This window comes from Engraulis encrasicolus, chromosome 14, assembly GCF_034702125.1.
Source record: "Engraulis encrasicolus isolate BLACKSEA-1 chromosome 14, IST_EnEncr_1.0, whole genome shotgun sequence".
NCBI lineage: Eukaryota > Metazoa > Chordata > Actinopteri > Clupeiformes > Engraulidae > Engraulis > Engraulis encrasicolus.
The window spans coordinates 13936434-13960453 of NC_085870.1; the positions used below are offsets into that span (position 1 = coordinate 13936434).

Here is a 24020-nt window from a genome sequence, read left to right on the forward strand (position 1 = left end):
GAAGGATGCATGATAACATCTGTATAGCATTCCTGCTCATCTGTTAAGAACAAACAAACAAAAATATCGATATCTGAAATATTGATAGCCATTTATTGGAGCCATTTCCAGGAAACGGAGAACCCAAAGTCAGTGTGAATTGCATGTGTGGCTTTGTCTCTTAAAAATATATATACATATGTGCTCAGTGCTGAATGACGGTTGTGTGTGGGCGTGCTCAGTAGTCCAAGGCACAGATGAGAGCCACGCCCTGCTTAATCCAGTGCTTTTGGGTCTTGTCTGTGGGCAGCTCCACAGCTATCACATAGTTGGTCGAGTGACCCGTCGTGGAAAGAGTCCCTGTGAAAAAAAGAGAGAAATAGAGAGTGAAAGGGAGAGAGAGAGAGCGAGCAGAGAGCAGAGAGTGCGAGAGATAAAGCCAGAGAGGAAGGAAGAAAGCGTGAGTGAGAAAATGAGAGTGGAAGAGAGGAAGAGAACACAGATCGAGATCAGGGCGCGTATCCATCTGGTCATTTCTAATGCAAGTCTTATCTGCATTTAAAATCAGAGCGAGTCTGTCTGTCTACGGGGGAAGTGGACAAAAATGTGCCATATCGCTTTACAGGGGGAAGGGGGGAAAGCCAATCTGCAGGCAGGGCAACTCTGTGGGCGCTACAAGAGACTGGAGTCATTTTGCAAAAGAACTGTGTCACTACTATGGCCTGCCCCGAGGGCATCAACACACCAAGAGCAGAGCTCAGCTCCCCCTCTCCCTCTCAACTGCTTCTCAACTGCTCCTGTGTCTGATGACTCACACAGCTGTGTAACAAGCTATTGGCATGTCCTTACCTAATCTTTACACAGTGCCATGCAACCTTTTATTTTATCAAAAACACTCTTTTACTTTACACTATATATATTTTCAAAAAACATTTTTGCTTGTATTGCTACTACTAAATGGTGCAAGATAGTGACACTGCTTGCTGATGTAAAAAAAAAAAAAAAACCTGTCACATACTGTATTTGATCCAAACATAGATAATAATGAGCACTAAAGGTAGTGAATGACCTCAATGAGGCTGCCTTTGTTCAAAAGAAAATGTTTCAGGTTTTTCAGTTTGACCTGGATTTGACACCTCCGCAGTTACTGTATACATTTGTTGCCTCAACTTCACTCAATCAAGTAATCTTGGGTCAATTTATATTGTGCATACATTGTGTTAGCAGAAATGCCCAGCAAGATGTATTTGAAAGGATTTTCACAGGGTTTCACATATTTTTTAGGTGGAAGGTAACATGGCAATGGCAAATGATGAGTTTAACTCAGCATGACAACGGTAGTTTTTTTCTACAACAAGCCAACAAATCCTTTGGTACAGTGCAGGAGGACACAGTGTGGCACTAGCTGGACTAACCGGCACGCGTCAGGGTCTTGTAGATGGGGCAGACGTAGATGCCCGAGCTGGGGGCTTTGCGGTTGGGCTCGGGCACCAGCCAGAGCACGGCCATCTCCGTGTACAGCTCCTTGGGCCGGGACTGGACCAGAACCCCGGCCTGCGGGTCCCAGCGAGCCCCCTCCAGAAACAGCCCGTGGATGTAGCAGCCCGAAGCAGGCCTCTTGGTCAGCTGAGACGCAGACTCCTTCATCACCTGCACAACACAGCAGAGTGTGAAAAATAAATGCTGCTCATTTATCATAATTATTGTTACTATTATTATTATCATCACATATCAGTATCAGTAGTATTATCTGTATTATTACTGCTGCTGTTATTATAATTAGTAGTAGTGGTAGTAGTGTGTGTGTGTGATTATTGTCAATGTCTTATTTTTATGTTTAGTTTATTGGAGACTTTCAAACTTCTGTGCTAACCCTGTTACATAGATTTTTGACAATAAAGTACACTTGAACACTTGAACTTGAACTAGTATTGTAACATATTAGATGTGTCAATAGACATCTTTAACTAGGACACCGTGACAGGACTGAGCCACAGGACTACAGATGGAAATGAGCCCCTGGCACATTTACATGTACTACGTACTGTATGTGTTCATCAATTTGCACTATCCTGAAATAACAAAGTGAAGTAAAGTAAAGTAAACTTAAGGTAGCCTCTTACTGCAGCAGGGGTCGCCACTTGCTGAAAATGCTTAACTACATCATAACAACGTTGCTATGACATTATAGAGAGCCATAGTGCTGCACTAAGGGGTTAAGATAAGTTACATAAAGTACAGTAAAACGTTTGTGAAGAGGTGGGACCTTGAAGTCGAAGCCGATGGTGTCGATGGAGAGCAGGGAGCAGCGTGCAAAGTTCTGCAGCGTGCCGGTCAGGAAGGCCTGCGGGAAGAAGAAGCCGCTGATCCAGAAGACGGAGGGGATGCCGTCCCAGATCCAGCCCTGCAGGAAGCTGATCCTCTGGAGGAGGTCCGCCACCCAGGAGGCCAGGGGCTTCAGGGACGGGTACGCCTGAGGAGCCAGGGTGGGGTTGGTGACCAAACCGGAGATGCAAACAGAGGAGTTCAGATGAAAAAGTGCCTTTTCAGAAATCCGTAGAAATGTATTTGCAAATATTAATTTCTATCAAAAGGATTGTTCAGGGAGGAGTACGTCTGAGGTCTAGGTTGGGGATGGGGGGTTGGTGAGAGAGGCAAAATGAAGTGTTCAGATCCAAATCCCTCTAAGTCAGGGGTGGTCAAACTCAGGCACGGGGGCACCTGCGGCCCACAGAGCTGTTTCATCTGGCCCGCAGAGCTTTGACAACAAAGACAACTTTTAAATCCAATATGATGATCTCACCAAACATTATTAAAAATGGCTAATACAGAGGTCTTTGGGCTTGGAGATAAACCAAGGCTATATTCATCAATGAAAAGAGTTATGTCAACACATTATTTGTTACTTCTGACAAGTTGATGGCGAAATTTGTCCCTTTGGCCAATATTGTAAACCTAATATGGCCCTTGAGCCAAAATAATTGCCCATCCCTGCTCTAGGTGCACACAATACAAAAATGCAGTGTTCATTTTTTACAGTGTGCCTTTTCAGAAATCTTAAGAAAATAATTTGTAAATAATAGTTATCTCTGTCAAACATATGTTATATTTAATTCCATTATAATTCTAAAATCGTAGTAGAAATGCAGCTCTTACAAAATGCACTTAGAGAAGATTTTGCATCAAAACTCTTCAAATATTTACATACTATGTTGGGCACTCTTTTTTCTTGAGTCACGACTAAGCAGACCCCTAAGGCTGTGAAAACACATCAATGCCATCCCTAGAGTTCTTTCTGATTACACAGCAGACACAGCAATCATACAAACGCCTACTGGAGTCCAATTCTTATACACACACACACTACAAAAAAATGCAGTGCTAATTCAAAATTTAGAGAGTGGATTTAACATCTTCTACAGTGCACATGGCCCCAAGTGGTGAATTAACATTGCATTTTTTGTTGCTGTGCAAGTGTACATCTTGGCTAACTTGGCCATCACTGCTTGTGGTTGTGCTCAGCTCCACTCTTGCCTTGGCTTTCCACATGTCCGGCACGGCGTTGATGAACAGGCTGTTGGCCATCAGCTCCAGCTCCGACGACATCACTACCAAGCCCTTCAGAGCCTTCACCAGGTCCACCAGGCTCCGAGAGATGACCTCCAGTAGCTTATTGTACCTAAAAGAAGAAAGAAACATATAGTAGTACACTAAGAACGCGACTTGCCACCTGAAATGTATGTCATGAACCTGGCCTAAAAATACCCTACATATAAAGTGATTTCGCATGTCCAGAGTAATTGCAAAGTTTCCTGTTTGTAATGGCAATCATATTTAGTGATATAATACCGGTAAGTGTGGGAATTCCAAAATACTTGGAAAATACAAAATACACGTAATTCCCTCATATTGTATACTGCTGTTTATTTCATCTTTTTAGAAGTTGATTTGGCAGTCGATTTATCATCTTATCATCATATAGCACTAGGGGTCAGGACTAGCATGCTACAATGCTACACAGATCCATTGACTTTCACTAGCTTAGAGACGCATTCCCTCTTTTAACTTGTCTTAAAGCAAGACAACGCTTAACATGAAAAATAAGACACTTTACCACCTTTATAAACCCCAGCCAACGATTTTAACTGTATTGAGCCCCAAAATAGTGGCATACCCCTTTAAATGGTTGGTATGTGTATGTACAGTTCCCCTGTGATGAGCTTCAAATTAAAATTTAGCTATGTATAAAAGGAAAGAATATGACGGAGGACGCAGTCATGAAATTGTCCTTAGGTCCAAAAGTGCATTCGAGCAGTAAAGGTTTGGGAAGCGCTGCTGTAATGTAAAGTACTTCACTTTACTGTCATGCTAGAGAGTGAGAGGTACCTTATCACTTCCTGGATGAGTACGGTGTTCATGGACTCCTCGTAGAGAACAGGATACTTGCTCATCACCTCCTCCACATCTATGGGGCTGGGGATCTTCTCCACGATGCCCGACACAATCCCCTCCACGATCTGCAGCGGGACACAAGGATGCTCATGCACTCTCATCGCTGTCTGGCTGAAACCACTGTGTTTATTATTTTTTTTATTATTTTTTTGAAAATCATTATTTTCTTCTGAAAAAATAAACACGGATCATTAAAAGTTGGATTTAAACAACTTAAAAGTCATATACCGGTACTCATGGACACTTACTAAAAGAACTGATTTATAGTTTTGAAAATAAATAAATAAATGATAATTAATAGAAAACTGGAGTCTTTTATGAGAGAGGTTTCTACTGAACAGCGAGGTCCTAATGGCCACCTTCACTCAGTCACACTGCTGAATGATGTCTACCTGCCAATAACTCACTACGACAGGTGAGTGACCAACGAGGTGGCACCAAGACATAAGGCAAATCGAATCCCTTAGGAGTTTACGACCTGTGTTGATATATGTGCACTGTTTCACTCAAGGCCAAATGATTCATTGCTTGCACGTTCAAAAAAAATGTAAGGGTGAAAAAAAATCCGCCATGTGCCAAAAGGCCATAAATAACATCTTACGGACAGCCGTCGAGTTCAGAAACACGAGCCTCCTTACGAGCATCCAACGAGAGGTTCTCTATGGGCGCCCACCATTTGTTGCACTGCAAAGCATTCCTAACTTCGCTTTCATGCAAGGTCAAAGTACAAAGAATTCCATTTGCCATGTCTTAACCTTTGGGTTACAAATGACCCAAAATGTGGTCAACAGTGCATGAATCAAACCTTACGGCGTGTTGGTGGTGTTGATATGTACAGTATGCCCCCTCTGTCTGTCTTCTAGAGATGGACTATTTTCTTTTTCATAGCAGTCATGATTCGTTTCTCTATAAATAGCCTTCATATTATGTGGAAATCGGCTAAGGTGTTATGCCGATGTATTAATCATCATCTACTCTATACCTCAATCAAATATTATTGCATTGGAGTTTGGGTGCTCTGGGGTTCACATATGCCACCACAGCGTCTCTTCTAAAGACTGATGTACTTTTTTTTTCATGGCATGCTCGTTCTGTGCTCACAGCTGCACCTTTCTATAAATAGGCTAAATATATATGTGGATGCTTTGCAATGCCAATATATCGATTAGCTTATCGTCTGCTGTGTACCTCCTCTCTGCTCTTGCCCCCTTTGGCTGCGGCCCTGGGCTGAAGCTGCACCACGGCACCCAGCAGGGCAAACGCCTCGTTCTGGGCAAAGCTGATGTTGGCGTTGTCATGGAGGCCGAAGATCTCCGGAGCGTCGTTGATGGGAAGGGCGCGGATGTATGTCAGGTACCCCTGTGGAAAGCAAACCAAGTACAACAGAGGGTGAGAAAACAAATAATGAATCTCTCTGTAAAAGATAAAGCAAAACTCCAACGGCAAATTAAAATCTGCTCTAAGATCATTGGGCTGCCCATAGCAAACCTATTCCAGGAAGCCCATAATAAAAGTATGCTCCGACTGGCCACATGCATCTCTACAGATATCACACACACTCTCTACCAAGAATATCAGCCATTACCCTCAAGTAGGCGTTTCAGAGTTCCCCGCTTCAACCGCAACAGACTTAAACATGCTTTCATACATCAATCTATTCTTTTGCTAAATCAGTTGTAAGACTACATAGTATTTATTACTTCATGGTGGTATTATCTTCAAGTTATGTGGGTTGTATGTAATATATGTATGTATGTATGTATGTATGTATGTTTGCCTGTACATAGGCCTGTGTCTTTTGTTTTGTCAGCTGTGCAATAGTCTTGTGATGTGATGTTATTGTGTAGGCCTATGTTTTTCTGTTTTCTGTATTCTGTTTCGTCTTAACGAGTGTTGCTCAGGGATGCAAACTGAATTTCAGTGCAAACTGACAATAAAGTATCATCGTATCGTATCGTATCGTAATGTTGCATCATAAGTCACCATATGTATTTTTGGGACAGATGGACAAAGAGAGATAGAGAAAGTGTGTGTGCGTGCGCGCGTGCGCGCGTGCGGGCGTGCAAGAGAGAGAGAGAGAGAGAGAGAGAGAGAGAGAGAGAGAGAGAGAGAGTGAGAGAGAGAGAGACAGACAGAGCAAAGGAGAGGTACAGTAGAGAGTCTGAAACAGTACAGAGCCAGAGACGTGCAGACTGAGAAAACGACTGAGGGCAGGAGCCAACCCAAAGGCCCCATGCTGTCTCGCCTTGACATCCAGGTCGGTGTCGATCTGCCGGTAGGCCCCCGAGGGGGAGTACTTGTGTTCGTGCTCCAGCACGGCGGGGCAGTAGAAATCCTCCAGGATGTTGAGGATGCAGCGCCTGTCCCAGTCGTCAGTCACACGGCCACCGTAGTTGATCTCACCTGCCGTATACTTCAGCACCTGTTTCATAGGAATAGACATCCAAAATCCATTTCATGGGGGTGCCGTGGTGTAGTGTGCAAACTAGAGCACCTGAAGCACCATCATTTCACAACAAATAACATGTATGTGACAAATAAAATAACTTGAACTTGTCAAAGGGGATACCTGGCTCACCTCCCAACCCTAACCCATCTATCTGTAACCCGCCACCTCCAAGTCAATGCTCCAGTGCGGGCATGGGAGGCACAGCACGATACAGCTGAGCTAAAGGACCAGTCCTATAGTTCAGTGCTACCGGTACTGTATCAGGCTTTGGGAGGGAGGTTTACTAACGTTCCACGCCACACTCTGCTAGTTGGCCTCTGTTTCCAGTCATTTACTGTGCCATTCTCTTCACTGACCTATTGCAATGAAAAAATAAAGAAATATAATAGTCTCAGACGAATCTGATTAGCTCATTCAATGGTTTGGAGGGTAGCAACAACCAGTAGCTTGAGCTGTGAACTAATTGCAGCTATGTTCTCAATGCCAGACGGTCCGCTTTGTTTAGACTAACGGTTTACCTTGTAAATACTTCTAGCGTGACAGCAGTAAATATTTCCAGTGTGACACAGGGAGGGCATTTACCACATTTAGCAATTCAGGTTTTGTGAGTGAGACAGCAGCCAAACAAGACATGGTGGAAAGATTAAAGGAGTGAGCAGCCAGTGAGTTGCAACAAGAGGTTGCGTAATCCACATACTGTACATCAAACCACGTGTGAGAAAAAAAGCCTCAGACTGCGCACCAGAAAGTTCCCCGGTGGAATTGTTGTACTAGTCATGGAAAAGACTTTGCTACCACAGTACTACACTATTCACGTTGTTTATATCAATCCTGCCTTTTTCATATATCTTTATCCAACTGTTAAAGCACATTGAGCAGCATGCACTAGCACTATGTATGAACTGTGCTATATAAATAAAGTAGTAAAGACATTACACAGTCTTAAAGTGATACTATTTGTGGAAATAAGCTTATTTTACACCTCCCGTTGAGTTAAATGATATGGTTTTACCGTTCTCCTGTACTTTCAACCGTTCTCAGGGTATAGCAATGCAAATTTTACCTCCATGCTAGCAGTTAACATTGAGTCCTATGAGACCAGCTTGCAGCTAACCGGTCTTATAGGAGTCAATGTTAACTGTTGCTTGGAGGTAAAATGTGCACTGCAATAACTAGAAAACGGTTGGAAGTACAGGAGAACGGTAAAAGCCTATTATTTAACTCCAGGGGAGGTGTAAAATAAGTTTATTTCCAAAAATGGGACAGTATCAAGTAAAACAGCAGGACTTTGCCATTCGGGTAACATTTATAACAGGGGCTGTGAATATCAAGAGTTTAAAAATTAGGCTTGCTAAAATGTAAGTCATGTGGGGAAAGAGAGAGAGTGTTCCCCGAACCTTGTAGGGAATGTCTTTGTACTCGTCCAGGAACATCTTGAGCTGGCTGATGCAGATGCGCAGGTCTCCATCGGTGAACTCGTACGGAATGTTGAAGCCCAGGGGCCCGAACTTCCTGCGCTCAATGGCATTACCATGGAACAGGCAGAGGGACAGGAGGAGAGATTTAAACTCCAACACCTGTGGAGAGAGGGGGAGAGAGAAAAACAGAGGGAGAGAGAGAAAGAGAGACAGAGACAGAGACAGAGAGAGACAGAGAGAAGAGAGAAAGAGAGAAAAAGAGCAAGAGATGAGAGAGAGAGAGAGAGAGAGAGAGAGAGAGAGAGAGAGAGAGAGAGAGAAGAAGAACAGAGTAGAGGACAACAATGTGATGCATTTTAAATGCAGACACACGTTACAGATGCCATAATGGGGTGGCAGAACAACATTAGAAGCTGTTTACACGTAAATGGATATTTTTAAAACTGCACTGTTTTTGGCCTCTCACTTACACGAGTTCAAGAAAGCTCATTTTAAAATGTTTTTATTTTCATCCACATCGCGTTCATACATAGACGGATAAAAAAATATCTGCATTTAAAAATATCCACGTACTATGTGCAACTAACAAGAAGGTATGAATGTTGACGATCAGACCTTGGAGCAGGAGTAGAGGAAGTCATCGTTGAGACTCAGGTAGCTCTTCAGCAGGTTGGCTTTGATGCCGCGAGGTGGCTCGATGGTCATCTTGGAGCTGTTCTGAAGAATGGACACGGGGAACTTGTTGCTGGGCAGACTGGTGAGCCACAGGCGGAAGTCTCTGTGCACCTGAAATGCAGTAGATCACCCGGGAGTAAAAACACCATGACATACACACAGACATAGATTCACCAGGAGCACAGACTGCATAGAGTTCAGCTAACAGACGCGGACTTGGAACAGTTTACACCAAAAAGCTGCATGCATTCACCAAACCTACGAAGACAAACACAGATGCAGTGGAGATACGATATTAAATGTGTGTGTGTGTGTGTGTGTGTGTGTGTGTGTGTGTGTGTGTGTGTGTGTGTGTGTGTGTGTGTGTGTGTGTGTGTGTGTGTGTGTGTGTGTGTGTGTGTGTGTGTGTGTGTGTGTGTGCATGTATGTGTGTGCGTGTGTGTGTGTGTGTGCACGTGCGCATATATGTGTGTGTGTGTGCATATGTCTGTGTGTGTGTTTGTGCACATATTTGTGTGTGTGCATGCGTGCGTGCATAATGTCTAAGTGTGTTTTCATTTCGAGAAGCAAAGTGTGTTCACCTTCTCCGGGTCGATGTTCTCTATGAGGCGCTCCAGGGAGGGCATCCAGCTGGGTGCCAGGTGGCAGTTCTGGAAGAAGACCCATTTGCCTCTCTCCATGGCACTGATCATCATGGCCTCGGCCCACGGCCCCTAGCAACCACAACCAACACCAGCACACACACTGTAAAACATTGCAGCCAGTTGAACGTAAAAAAGTGAATTGCTCTGCTGTCTTAAGTCTGTAAGTTAATTCAACTTGAGAGAGCCTCGGATTGAGTTAAGTCAAGTAAATTAAGGCAGCAGGGTTTTTTTTTTTTTTAGTTAGCTTGGCAGGTAGCCACACACACCTGTTGGCCCCTGCCACATCACATTTAACGGTAAATTCACAGGCTCAATAAATATCAGCAAAATGTAATTTTAGTAAAATCATCTCAAGAATTTAAACCTAAATCTGACACCCCATAAAAAAAATATATGTTATGAATTTAGTAGATAGTTAAGATAGTAGATTACGCAAAAAATATATGACTGTTTATATATTATTATTATCTAAATAAACAAGTATTATTATCTATTATCTATATTATAAGAAATGATGTGACATGTGGGTGAAGAAACAGTTACGTGCCAACTGTAATATTTTGTGTGCTCAGTAGTGTGTGTACAGCGGTCTGTGGGCCTAATGGAAGACACTTTCCTTTACCCTGCTTCTCTGAGTCCACGTCAGTATCACACACGTGTTAACAGATATGACAGCTTTGGTCTGGCGGCAGTCAGAGACAAAGTCATCTGGAAGTCCCCCCAACCAATATACAATGCAATGTGGACCTACACACCCCACCCCACCCCACCCCCCGGCCTGGCACGACTGACCCCTTTACCACCCATGTCCCCTGGCTTCTCTGTTCCCTGTTAATCCTGTGAGTGGGGAGAAGTGTGCCTTTTCAGAGTGCAGAAGACTAATTCCTAATGAGCCTGTCCACTCTCCTCCCATTTGTACATCACAAGCAAACCACTAATGAGTCACAGAGCGATACCACACTCACACTCATCGTTAGGGGCGGCATCGATGTTTTGACCATAAAACAGAACCAGACAACAGCACACAACACCACTGTGACAGCACTGTTTCACATCTCCCGCCTGCCTGATCTCTCTGTCTTGCACACTCTCTGTCTCTCTGTCAACCCCATGTCTGTCTCTTTCTCTTTTATTAGCATGTGGACCAACAAACCATTTTGAGATTGGCAGGGAACAACAGTAAATAAATGATCATTTGGGATCATGTGCAGCTCGCCGACTGACTTGAAAGTACTGTATTCTCCATGTGACACAAAGACGAAGGCTGATGTGTAGCTAGCTAGCATGTCAAGAGGTCCCACTCACACTGCACTCACACATAGAGATGGACCTGAGCTCTCCATATGTGGAGAATCTAACATCTCTTTAATAAAGGAACACAGAGGCGCGGAGAGAGTGCTCTGACGGAAGGCTTTAAAAATAGACAAGCAATTAGCACATCAACCAGGGCAGTGTCGGCATGCAACTGCACGCGAGAGGAAAAATGTAAAGGTCTGAAGTGAAAGTCTGGGTGACGCGGGTCTAAATAATTCCATCCATCCAGGCCATCATGGTCAAAACAACTGAGCTGTGACGTTGGAAAATGTAGAGGAGAGGCTCATTAGCTATAAGATACCTCCAGGAATAACTCTTGCATATTACTATGATAGTTCTACAGCAAGTACGTCCCACCGTTGTATCAATCCGGCTTGTTCAGCAGGCATATTCCAGCCTTTAAGTGAACTCTTAGCAATGAGGACTTACAGTAAGCCCTTAGCACGGAGCCTATGTTATAACCTTACTGTCACCTAAAAGGTAATGTCTATGTCTTAATCTGTTACTTGAGGCTCTCAGTACTGTCATCATAACAATGTTGTTATGATGTAGTTCAGTATTTTCAGCAAATAGTGAATAGGCCCGTCGGCGACCCCATCTGCAGTAAGAGGCTACACTCATACATTTGAGGAAAAGGGAATATGCTGAGGGTTCTGGTGCTTCTGGTGCAGCCGACCTGGCCTTGGCCCAGAGAGATGGCGCTCATCTTCTTGGAGAAGTTCATGACGTCGGCAAACTTGTAGAGGTCCGCCGCTGGATCTGTGCCGGGAGACAGCACGAAGATGAGAGGGGTGATGGCGGACGACTCCTTGAAGACCGCCGACAGATCGGACGTCTAGGAAAACACACACAGCACATGATGACATGAGACCAGAGGTGTTTTAAGTAAAAGTAGAAGTGACTCTCATACAGTGTGTCTACCTCATCGGGTACAGGGGAATAACGGCTGCATTAACTATGTAAGATCATGCACTAGTGTTGTAAATAGAAGTAAGAGTTTCTACTTCTACTTTATACACCTCTGCACGAGACAATAAACATACACCATAAACACATGGTTAGTGTGGCAAGGGAATATGAAGACACACGTCACAAATGTTAGAGGAATACTGTATTTCCAGAATGTTCCTGGAATGTTTCCAAAATGTCCCAGAATGACAAATAAACAGCTGACCATTGGAGGAGTCAGGTGAAGGGAACTGAGATTTGTCATAATAATAACTGGCAGCCTGCTTTGATATAAAAATAATAATCTTTTCAAGGCAGTGTGGCCTGTTCCGTAAGCCAACATAAAAGAATACAATAACGTACTGTAGGTTATACAGTACAGTATAGTATGTATTTTATAGACTTTGATAAAGATTTGTTCTTTGACTCTTTCTGTGCGGGAGGTGAGGGCGGCACCTGAGGCTCGATGAAGCGCTGGCCCAGCTGCGTGGCCACAAAGTCCTGCAGTCCCTGAGTCAGGCAGTCGGCGCGCAGGCAGCGCAGGATCAGAAGCTTCTGGAAGGAGCTCAGCTTCCTGTCCCACTCCCCAGGGACCGGCTCTCTACAGTCACACAGCCAGACACAAAACAGAGGCCTCCGTTTCTACACACCGTCACAAAGCACCAACAGACATACTGTTATACAGACAGATACCCTCCGGCTTCTTGTGAGTTTGCCTCGCCTGCTGTTGCCTTTTATGTAGAACGATCGGTATAAACTACTGTATATCAAATTTGATTGAAAACAATGATACATTGCTGGACCTATTCCATTCTGTATTTTGTAATCTTGTACTGTAGCTGGTGTTTTGCATAGTTGTATGTATTAGTATTATATTTTATTAAATCTTTGTCAGGGAATGAATGAATATCGGACCCTCATTTCTTTAGTTGATTCTCATTACTACAGCTGAGATGAGGACCCTGAGCAGACTGGACTCTATATACTGGACAACGACAGCCACCCCTTGCACCTGGTCTTTGCCAACGAGAGGAGCCTGTTCAGCTACAGACTACATGCTATATCCTGCAGGAGAGAAAGGTTATGGAGGTCCTTTGTCCCCAGGGGCATCCAGCTATTCAACACCAGACCACACAGAAGAATACACTGAAAGATATCATCATTGGTGACTGGACTGTTTAAACCAACACACTATCACTATCAGGCCTTTTCCTTTTGGGGCTACTGCAAGTCAACCCCCAGCCCCACCACCCGCATACTCAGAGTCAGACTGCCTTTTTTTTATTAACAGTTTTCTGATATTTCACTGTCGTTTGCGACTTTCTCTTCTTTTGTGGTCTAACTCCCAATGTAAAGAAACAGTGTAACAATAATATATACAGTACAACAATATATATGTAGAGTATGCGGTATGAAAACAGTCAAAAAAGTACCAAGACCATCAGTTTGTCTAAGGCCTGTCAGGTAGGTAGGTAGGCAAGGTGTGTTTCCGCAAGTGACCTGTGTGGCTGGCCGCTATCAAAGATCTTCTTGAAGCCCCACATGCAGCCGGAGAAGGTGGTTGCCAGGGTGTTGAAGGTGGGCAGCGCGCTGAGGGCCAGGATATCCTGCCAGGCACGTTCCGAGAGCCAGGACACCGCCGGGTTGGACAGCTCCTGCTGCGCCATGCCTCCCGCAAGCAGGAAACGCCACTCGGCCTGAGGTCAAAGGTCAGCATAGGTCAGAGAGGTCAGACATGAAAGAAAGTCCCTCATGTTATGTCACTGTAATATACTGCAAATGGGAATTAAAAGGGGAAATTACCATTAAAAAAAAAAACATTTTGAAAAAACAACTTTTAGTTTATATTTTGCAATTTGGATGTGCCCTGCAGATTAACTGAAACCAGAGATGGGTGGGCTTAATTGTGGTCAGCAAGAATTGTGGCCATCGTTGGGATGTGAGAAATCTAACCAACTCATTCTGAAAGGGGCAAAAATGGACAAGAATAGAACTTGAGAGACCTTCATAATATGACTTATTTTACGATCATAGACATACTGTATAAGAATAATATATAAGACATAAATAAGAATATATTAGGTCACCTTTAATAAAAAATATCCTCCATTACTGAAAACACCTTGCCCCAAACGGGAGGCAGACAAGGATGTCCCCATTGGATTTTCTCATGCATTCTTTCTGACTTTGGTGCTTATCAAATGTTTGCTTTTACCAGCATGGTCAGGAGCATTCCAATCAAATTACCCACACACCTTATACAGAATTACTCACATACCACAAATGAACCATCCCCATGTGTGGCTCTGCCTATATGTGCTCTGTGTGTGTGAGGAAGGGAGAGAAACAGAGAGAGAGAGAGAGAGAAATAGAGACAGACTGTATGTGTGTGTGTGTGTGTGTGTGTGTGTGTGTGTGTGTGTGTGTGTGTGTGTGTGTGTGTGTGTGTGTGTGTGTGTGTGTTTGTGTGTGAGAGGGAGAAAGAGAGAGAGAGAGAGAGCGAGAGAGAGAGAGAGAGAGAGAGAGAGAGAGAGAGAGAGAGAGAGAGAGAGAGAGAGAGAGAGAGAGAGAGAGAGAGAGAGAGAGAGACAGAGACAGAGACAGAGAGTGTGTGTGAGTGTAAACACACTGTTATGTGACATGACTCACCATGTCTATTTTATTCTCGTTCATCATGATGCGAGCACACAGCAGGAAGGCGAACATCAGCTTGTGTTTCTCAAACAAACTGCGGCACACATTACAGAACAAGCTGTAGGTGAAGTACTCGTTGATGTTGTCAATACGCTCCTCAACCGTGGCTGTAGAGGAAAATCACATACTCATAATATTACAATAGAGTACTATTTTTTGATGATAGATTGCTATTTTTTTCTTTTGTTTCTGAATTGTCTTTTTCCCTTTGTGTATTGATTGTTTACATTATTTTTGAGGCCCCACTGAGGATTGGTGGTGTATTTGTACTAAAAACAGACAAACAATGCATCTAGTCCGTGTCCGATATGATTTTGCTATACCCACATCAAATAAACATTGAATTGATGTGAAAAACACTGTTAAGACTGCTCCTAATATTTTTGTACTCCCTAGATAGCAATGTACCTGAAGACTTTTAAATCACATTTTTTATTTAGCAAAAGCTCTTACTCAGATTGCATGGGGCAACTTAGGGACAAGTGCTGTTCTCAGGTGCGGAGCGTTCACTTTTCTAGCCGCAATCACTAGCGACCAAACATCCACCATCTCTATTACAGGCCCCTCATATCTGGTACACATATTGTCATTTCATCCAACCATTTTGGCTTTAGAAGGGCACAGTCTTAAGATGAGAAAACAGGCTTTGAAGACAGAAAATAACACATTGGCCATGTGCAGTACGTGAATGATGTCTCACCAGCCCTCTCTGAGTTGCCAATGCCAGCCATGAAGATGCCCAGGAACCACTCCAAGGAGTACTGGTACATGGGGTCCACGTTGGACAGGTCCGACACGCAGAAGAAGAGGATCTGGGTGCGCACGGCCACCGGCACGTACTCCAGACGGGTGGCGTCGATGTCATTCTCCGTCTCTTCAGCCACCATTACTTTAGCCTGCAGAGAGAACAACAGCTCAGAGCCACATACATATTTTCGCATGACATTACACTGAGCGACACTGACAACTGTATCCACTGCTTCAGCCTGCAGAGAGCTCAGCTCAGATTCAGATAAATCTTTTCACATTACATGACAGTGAGCTAACGATTGTATCCAAAACAACTTAGACAACAACAGCTCAGAGCCACTCTACATTTCCATACGTAGTGTGTCACTCCAATAGACAAGTGAACTACACAAACCTGCCTACCAACAGCAAATATCTTTGGCCTAGTACTGCACCAGTACTTGGTCATCTACAGGGACGCAAAACCCGCCCTTCAATCATAACCCTGTATGTAAGAAGATTTTCTTTTTGAATCTGAGTAGTGAGCCGTTATGGAGAGCTGTGATGTGCTGGTCATGACATGCAGTTTAACAGTTTAAAACCTTTCTTGTCTTTTTTACTGATCAACTGTTGCTGTTTTTTGGTAAAACCGTACATGCCTTTAGTTTGAATGTCGACAGTTGGTTCCACAGCTTTGCCGGTTCAGGGCCAGACGGTACTATACATGTTCTAAAGTAGTCCGTCTTGCCAGGCTACCACTCAGAGCTACAGTACTGTACACCTTGTCAAGTCAGAGAGTCAGTCTGACCCATCAATAACACTACAACACAATGTAATCCCCAGTGATGCGATTGAACATCAATCTTAACAATATGGGCTTGTCAATTTCGACCGCTCGAAAGCGTAAATGGATTTATGGCTCCCTTCTCTCCCCACTCACAGGCTGCTGTTCATTGATGCTTCAGATGCAAAGTGGATTGATCCACACAAATGGGATTTCAGATCTGGCAAGACACCAGGCTGCCGCATTTCATCAAATCTTTCACACAACGACGGTTCAACAATCAGGGTTCATACACTTTTTCACCAATTTTTTTCCATGACTTTTCCATGACTTTTCCAAAACCTTTTTCTGAATTTCCAGGACCGAAAAACCAATGACCAATCGTGGGTGGGGGTGGGGGCGTATTAGGCTATATTACAGGCTATATTACGTAGCCTATATTATAAATATGTAATTAGTGTATATATTTATACTATAGATTATGGCATATTATATTATATATTACATAGCCTATATTACAAATATGTAAACAATAAACATATTCATACTATAGGTTATCTTTTACTACAAGCTATAAGCAACCATTATACTTCATGTTGTATTACATTAATTCTGCTATTATTCACCAATGTTATATAATTCGCTTGTCTAATGTACAGTCAGAAATGAAAATGAATAGGCCTAGGCCAGCCTATAGCAAATTAGGTCGTGAAATCATCATGAAGACACATTTGAATCAACATGCTCTCTATGGAGATGGATAAATGCTCATCCTGCCCAAGTAAGAAATCATAGGCCTGCCTACTACACCTGCCTAAGCACAACAGTCCAAAACTCCTGTAAGAATGATAATGTTGTCATTTGTTGTGGTCGTTGCTGGAGCTTGTCTAATGTACAGTCAGAAATGAAAATGAATAGGCCTAGGCCAGCCTATAGCAAATTAGGTCGTGAAATCATCATGAAGACACATTTGAATCAACATGCTCTCTATGGAGATGGATAAATGCTCATCCTGCCCAAGTAAGAAATCATAGGCCTGCCTACTACACCTGCCTAAGCACAACAGTCCAAAACTCCTGTAAGAATGATAATGTTGTCATTTGTTGTGGTCGTTGCTGGAGCAAAAAAAAGGAGCGAGACTGCAGGTGCAGATGCTAGGGTGAGTTTCATTTTGTGTTACAACGATCTGACCGATTTGAAAACAAAGCCACAGATGACTTTTTCAAACTCTAGTCACGCTGACGTTTATACCGTATTTCAAAACAGGCGCGTCATGCAGACATTGGTAATCGTTTGGCTCGCGGTCAGCTGCACATAGACTACTGTACGGATTTCATGTAATCTTTCAGCACACTGGACAAGTTCACTCGCAGGCAGCAGGTGCGTTGCTTATCAATATAAAAATCTCGGGGCTTACCGAAAGCATGGTTCGCTTGGTGCCCTATCTGGCAAATTAAACCAAGACCAAACAGGTCTTAGGATTGTATTCCTTTTGGCATTAGCTACGTTTCAGTGGAACCGCTAAATATTTTAAAACGCGTATAACTGCTAACCTGTTAGTAGCTGAGGAGGTAACCGCCTGCTGTATCTTGCCCTTCAGGTGGCTAACAAGTGCCGCTGCTTCGCCCATATCGGACGGACACATCACAACTTTCGTCCTCTCCAGCCATTGTTGATCATCTTTTCATAAAGTTAAGCCGCGCATTGTTGAAGTAACACTTCGCGACATGTTGTAATATCGTACAGAACCACATTTATTTTCTAGGATTAGAGCTATGATCACCTCTCTCACCACCATGCACACACTACATCTAGCTCGCGCGTTACGAGGCGGGTTGCCAGGTGTGACTGATTTCTAGCGCCAAAAACGCTTGAAACCCGCCTGGAGCCATTACAACATGCGTTATTTGAAACCCACTCAATTTGGCAACACATGGTTAGGCAGACGCAGCCTGCACTAGACAACATTTCCACGAGAACTCGGACATTTAGATTTTATTACGCCGTGGCATCAACTTCATAAAGATAATTGATGAAACACTGGATGGATTTCCATGACTTTTCCAAAACTTTTGACCAAAAATACGTTTTCCATAACTTTTCCAGGCCTGGAAATTTGAATTTTCAAATTCCATAACTTTTCCAGGTTTTTCATGACCGTACGAACCCTGGAAAATGCATTTCATCAAAAACCGAAAAGACGGTTTAAAAATGTGTTCACCACAACTGGTGTATCTACATTGCTCCTCCTCAATGGAGAATTTTTAAAGGAGAATTTCCCTTGTCTAAAGGTTATGTAACATCAGCAGACATAACAACACCACAATAACCTCTGTAGAACTTCTGTTCATTAGAATGGCCAGGATCTCGGAAAGGGCTGAACAAAACATACAGTGGTGCTCATATGTTTACATACCCCAGCAGAATATACGCTTTCTTGGCGATTTCTCTCAAAATATGAAGGATTACACAAAACCTTTTTTTTCACTCATTGCTAGTGACTGGCTTAAGATATTTATTAGCAGTATTCTGTGTTTACTCTTTCAAAAGCATGATCACAACCCAAACTACCCAAATGACCCTGTTCAAAAGTTTACATACCCTAGTGTCTGATGCTGAATATGGCCCTGTTAAACATCAGGGACCGCTCTAAATTGTTTGTGGTAGTTGTCGATAAGGCTCTTAATGTTCTCTGATGACAAAACAGCACATTTTTCCTGGCAGAATGGTTGTGTCCTATAATATTTTGGGTGTCTTGCTGGAACCTCACATTTGAGGTTTCCCCTGAATGGCTCAATGATGTTGAGATCAGGAGAGTGAGACGGTCGCTCAAAAACTTCATTTTATTCTTTCTGAAGCTAATGACGGGTTGATTTGGCTTTCTGTGTTGAAATATTGTCATGTTGGCATGTCCAAACAATGGACCATGTGCAGATTCAAGGCTGATGAGTGTCAAGTTTCCTCCAGTATTTTTCACAGGGTAATGTATTCATCATTCTGTGAGAATGGACCTAAAGTGTAGAACATTTGTAACTCAAATGTCCCCATGACATCAGTGGTCCATAACCATGTTTCACAGAAGGGATGGTGTAACTTTCATCATAGGCTCCGTTGACTGTTCTCCAAATGGTACTGTTAATAGTGGCTGAAAAAAGTTCCATATTGATCTCATTTTTCCAAATGACTTTGTCACATGCATTCTGATGCTTCTCACTATGCTATTTGGTGTATCATATGCAAAATAACATGTTTGCATTTTTGTAGTAATGGCTTTCTCCTGGCAACCCCCAACAGCCCATCTTTCCTCAAGCGCCTCTTTCTTGTACAGTTTAAAACATTTTTTCATGTTGTCCTAAATTTCACCTGAAGCTATTTTAGGTTGTCCTATGCCTCCTGAACAACTTCCCTTGCAATGATCATTGCAATGCAATGATTCCCTTTCCCATTGGCTTGATTCCAACCAAACCCCTCATATTGCATTTCTGAATTGAAATTCCAACAGAGCCAACATGACAATATTTCGACACAGAAAGCCAAATCAACCCGTCATTAGCTTCAGAAAGAATAAAATGAAGGTTTTTGTGCGACCATCTCACTCTCCTGATCTCAACATCATTGAGCCACTCAGGGGAAACCTCAAATGTGAGGTTCCAGCAAGACACCCAAAGATATTATAGGAAACAACCATTCTGCCAGGAAGAATGTGCTGTTTTGTCATCTGAGAAAATTAAGAGCCTTATCCACAACTACCACAAACAATTTAGAGCGGTCCTTGATGTTAAACAGGGCCATATTCAGCATCAGACATTAGGGTATGTAAACTTTTGAACAGGGTCATTTGGGTAGTTTGGGTTGTGATCATGCTTTTGAAAGAGTAAACACAGAATATTGCTAATAAATATCTTAAGCCAGTCACTAGCAATGAGTGAAAAAAAAGGTTTTTGTGTAATCTGTCATATTTTGTGAGAAATCGCAGAGAAATCATATATTCTGCTGGGGTATGTAAACATATGAGCACCACTGTATTGGGCATTATCAAGTTAAGGGTAGCATGAGTAATAGAATTGCTGCATGTTGAAATTGGTCAGAAAACTCCAAATCTCATCTGCAGCAATGGGTTGCCTAACTGTTCAGGGAAGATGAGAATGCAAAACATGTGAATAACTAGTAAAACCGAGCACAAAAGGGATCTCTTTTCCATTTCTCCACCCCCAGGTGCCCCCCTGACCTTGATCTCGGCCGCTTTGATCTTGGAGGCGCCCAGGACGCGGATGAGCTCCTCGTCGTCCACGGGGTTGCCCTCAGACGAGCTGAGGCGGAACAGGATCTGGTCCTCGATCTCGTTCAGCTCCTGCTTCATGCGCGCGTTGCTGATGATCAGCTGGTTCTTGGCCTCCTCCAGGTCGGGCCGCTCCTCCGCCACCACCCGGCCCAGCAGCTGGTCCTCTAGGCCACTACACACAGTAACATTACATATAGGGATGCAAATTATCGATTAATTCATTAATCATTAGTTGATAGTCTTATCAATCGACTTACGATTAATTGATAAGAGGTGTTTTCCCCTGAAATCTCAATGTTTCTCGGAAAAAAACTACTAAATCTAGAAAAAATTATTAAAAATGTAGATAAAATACCACATTTAAATTAATTCTATTTCAATTCTTTAATCCAAATGTGATTTAAATATTCCCACTATTCACACCCCTCTTCACACTTCGCGATTAATGTTTTTTTAATCGATTAATGCATTAATGATTCATCGTTTGCATCCCTAATTACATTACATTAGATACATTACTACACATGTTTATATGATTTGAGGCAGGATGATAACCGCCCACCAATGCCCAAACGGGCATAGTGCAGCACAATTGTGTTGCTGTATCGGCCTACATACAGTATTTAGCAGACACTTCTCCACATGGACTAAGAAAAGAGGACATGAAGTTATCAGTCATTTCCTGGTAGCTGTTGAAACCAACACCAGCATTGTTGTTGCACTCACCATCCCCCACCCCCCGACATTCTCGTTGCAACGTCTCTTCATTACATGTTTCACCAAAGTCCGCCTTAACTAGACCATTTGTTTGCACAATGGTCATTCACCCACGTCTTGTTAATTATGTAAATCACTTCTTTTCGAGCTTATTCAGCTACACACTGTTGTGCCGTAGCCTACAAGCATCACACTTGTTATTAAATGTGCTGACGCTTCATATTGCAGAATTTCAGTAATACCAAGCTTTACGAGGCACACTGTCTTTGCAATCCCAGAAGGAAGAGTGGATGTATATTATGTTGCGTATCCAACATTTCCCTCTGAGGATTTTTCAAGAGGACATTCTACTCTTTGCTGAATTTGATGGGTGTGCAGTATTTTAGCAACTAAAATTCCCTCCGTCGTTTGCAAATTAACTTGAGCGTTAATTCTGACTATTGGTCAGTGGAACAATCTGACCCAAATGTTGAAGCTGCGGTGAACTTGCAATATTTCCCCCGCAGGGACGAGGGCATACATGCTGTCTCACACCTGGACCACCATCCTGAGGCCACAACTCTAACAGAAGGAGGTGTGACCAACCTGACAATAGGCTCGTTCGTGACGAAGCAGTAAGATTTTTGCTAGGCAGTGGGCATGCGCACTTTGCCAGTTTGATGCATTCTGGTTAGAATGCATCAAACTGGCAAAGTGCGCATGCCCACTGCCTAGCAAAAATCTTACTGCGTCGTCACGAACGAGCCCAGTATTGACAGAAAGGTCACATTTCCAAAACATCAGCTGGTTTACAGCACATCACACTTCAACTTCCATGTGACCCTCTGATGAGGACGGACGTTTCACCGTCAAAGCATGTCAGGAAAAAGGAAAACTTTTATATGTCTGAAACAAAAGAATCTTGAAGATTTGATGTACGTAACTCTAAGACATAATGAACGTCAAACACCTTACAAGAGCCATGAACAGACCAGTGCAAGGAAGAGGGAGGAGGGGGAGAGTGAGAGAGAGAGACGAGAGGATGGAGCGAAGCCACAGATATACACAGAAAACAGAACAATATCCACCGACTTACTGTAGGTCACCTGTGGCTAGGCCAGTGGATTATTCTATTTTCTCTGTATCTATGACTTCACCCCATTCTCTCGGCTCTCTCGTCTGTCTCTCGCTCAGCCTCCCTTGCGAAACATTCTTCATCTACAGAATATTCCAATTTAAAGGATATCAAAAATGTTTTATGCTGTGAGAACAACCTGCTATGATGGATTCTAGTAGGATTCATCTAAGGTATAATCTCCTTTTAAAATAGTTGGCATACAAATCCACTAATGCAATTTTACCACCACTTACAGTATATCACTAAAGTGGATACACCCCTCACAGTTTTGCAGATTTTTGAGTATATCTTTTCATAGGAAAGCATTACAGAAATTTCACTTTGACACAATGATTAGTGACCTTTTAACAACATATTTAACCGCTTAAATTTCTTGTTCACTCAGAAAAAAACTAAATACAGCCATTAATGTTTGAACATGTACTCACAAAAGTGAGTACACCCCAGATTAAAATCTGGTAGAGAAGGGGCTGTGTTGGCTCGAATCGTCTCGAATTGAAACGAAATGAAAAGGGATGAAAAGGGAGGTCATCAGTGTGCGTTTCAACCTTTCTTTGCATTGAACTTTTACATTTTGAGTCTGCATCTGGCTTAAATAGATTGGTGTGAGATTTGAATGCAATCTCTTCAGATCACACGACATGGTTCCAGTGATCCATATCCTTGGTCTGTTCATCTCTCTTGAGACCAAGATAAACAAATTTGCTTTAGATGGTGTCAAGTATGTGTGGTGGTAAACAAGTGAGTTTTACAAAAAAGGTGTATCCTCTCACTAGCCAAGCATGGTAGTGGGAATGACATGGTTTGGGGATGCATGAATGCTGTCAACATTGGTAATCTGAAATACACCTAAAAGAAACATGCATGTCAACATGCACTGTGACTACTGAAGCAGATCATGATATTCTCCATGGGATTGCATTCAAATCTCACACCAATCTATTTAAGCCAGATGCAGACTCAAAATGGAAAAGTTCAATGCAAAGAAAGGTTGAAACGCACACTGATGACCTCCCTTTTCATCCCTTTTCATTTCGTTTCAATTCGAGACGATTCGAGCCAACACAGCCCCTTCTCTACCGGATTTTAATCTGGGGTGTACTCACTTTTGTGAGTACATGCTCAAACATTAATGGCTGTATTTTGTTTTTTTCTGAGTGAACAAGAAATTTAAGCGGTTAAATATGTTGTTAAAAGGTCACTAATCATTGTGTCGAAGTGAAATGTCTGTAATGCTTTCCTATGAAAAGATATACTCAAAAATCTGCAAAACTGTGAGGGGTGTATTCACTTTCGTGATATACTGTAGGTGTCAATATCAGATTCTAGAGTAAAAATTCTTCCACATTCGATGATGACTCAAAAGAGTACAGAGTAACTGAACAGAAAAAAGACAGATGTGGCAAAGGTTTTCACGCACTTCCCCACAGTTTTGTGCCATAGGCTTTAGAGGACAGTAGTAGATGGTACCTTGGCGACAGGGTGAAGTTGATGAGGGTGACCTTGGTGGAGATCTCAGGCGAGTAGTGGGGGTTGGGCAGCTTGGTGGTCAGGTACATCTTGAAGTCGTCGTGATAGGGGATCACTGTGTCTCCCAGCTTCAGCACCACATTGCCCTGCTGCTTAAACGTCTGTAGAGGTCACACAAAACCAGCATGGTGAGGAATAGATCATTCCCACAGAGGAAGTGAAGGAATCAATTAAGGTTCTTAGGTTCAGATAGTAATAAAATGTGGTCCACCAAATAAATTGAACTCGTGCCCCTATGACCAGAGAAGCCAACAGGGGGGGATAAAGGGGACAGTTGTCCCGGGCTCA

General features: G+C 42.9%; 1 protein-coding gene across 1 annotated transcript in view; it reads right to left on the reverse strand.

Annotated features, from left to right (window-relative positions):
* Window positions 1–74: 74 nt before the first annotated feature.
* Window positions 75–24020, reverse strand: part of dnah1 (dynein, axonemal, heavy chain 1) — an 86394-nt gene continuing 62448 nt past the window's right edge. Inside the window, exons 63-79 of the mRNA XM_063214981.1 lie at window positions 23673–23833; window positions 20315–20540; window positions 15274–15469; window positions 14529–14680; window positions 13380–13576; window positions 12336–12480; window positions 11608–11766; window positions 9555–9686; window positions 8914–9084; window positions 8278–8457; window positions 6677–6853; window positions 5620–5790; window positions 4366–4496; window positions 3514–3658; window positions 2246–2452; window positions 1395–1629; window positions 75–339 (exon numbers count right to left, since the gene is read on the reverse strand). Of these exons, the coding sequence (XP_063071051.1) occupies window positions 218–339; window positions 1395–1629; window positions 2246–2452; window positions 3514–3658; window positions 4366–4496; window positions 5620–5790; window positions 6677–6853; window positions 8278–8457; window positions 8914–9084; window positions 9555–9686; window positions 11608–11766; window positions 12336–12480; window positions 13380–13576; window positions 14529–14680; window positions 15274–15469; window positions 20315–20540; window positions 23673–23833 (2907 nt within the window). The 3' untranslated portion in view covers window positions 75–217. The remainder of the gene's footprint in view (window positions 340–1394; window positions 1630–2245; window positions 2453–3513; window positions 3659–4365; window positions 4497–5619; window positions 5791–6676; window positions 6854–8277; window positions 8458–8913; window positions 9085–9554; window positions 9687–11607; window positions 11767–12335; window positions 12481–13379; window positions 13577–14528; window positions 14681–15273; window positions 15470–20314; window positions 20541–23672; window positions 23834–24020) is intronic.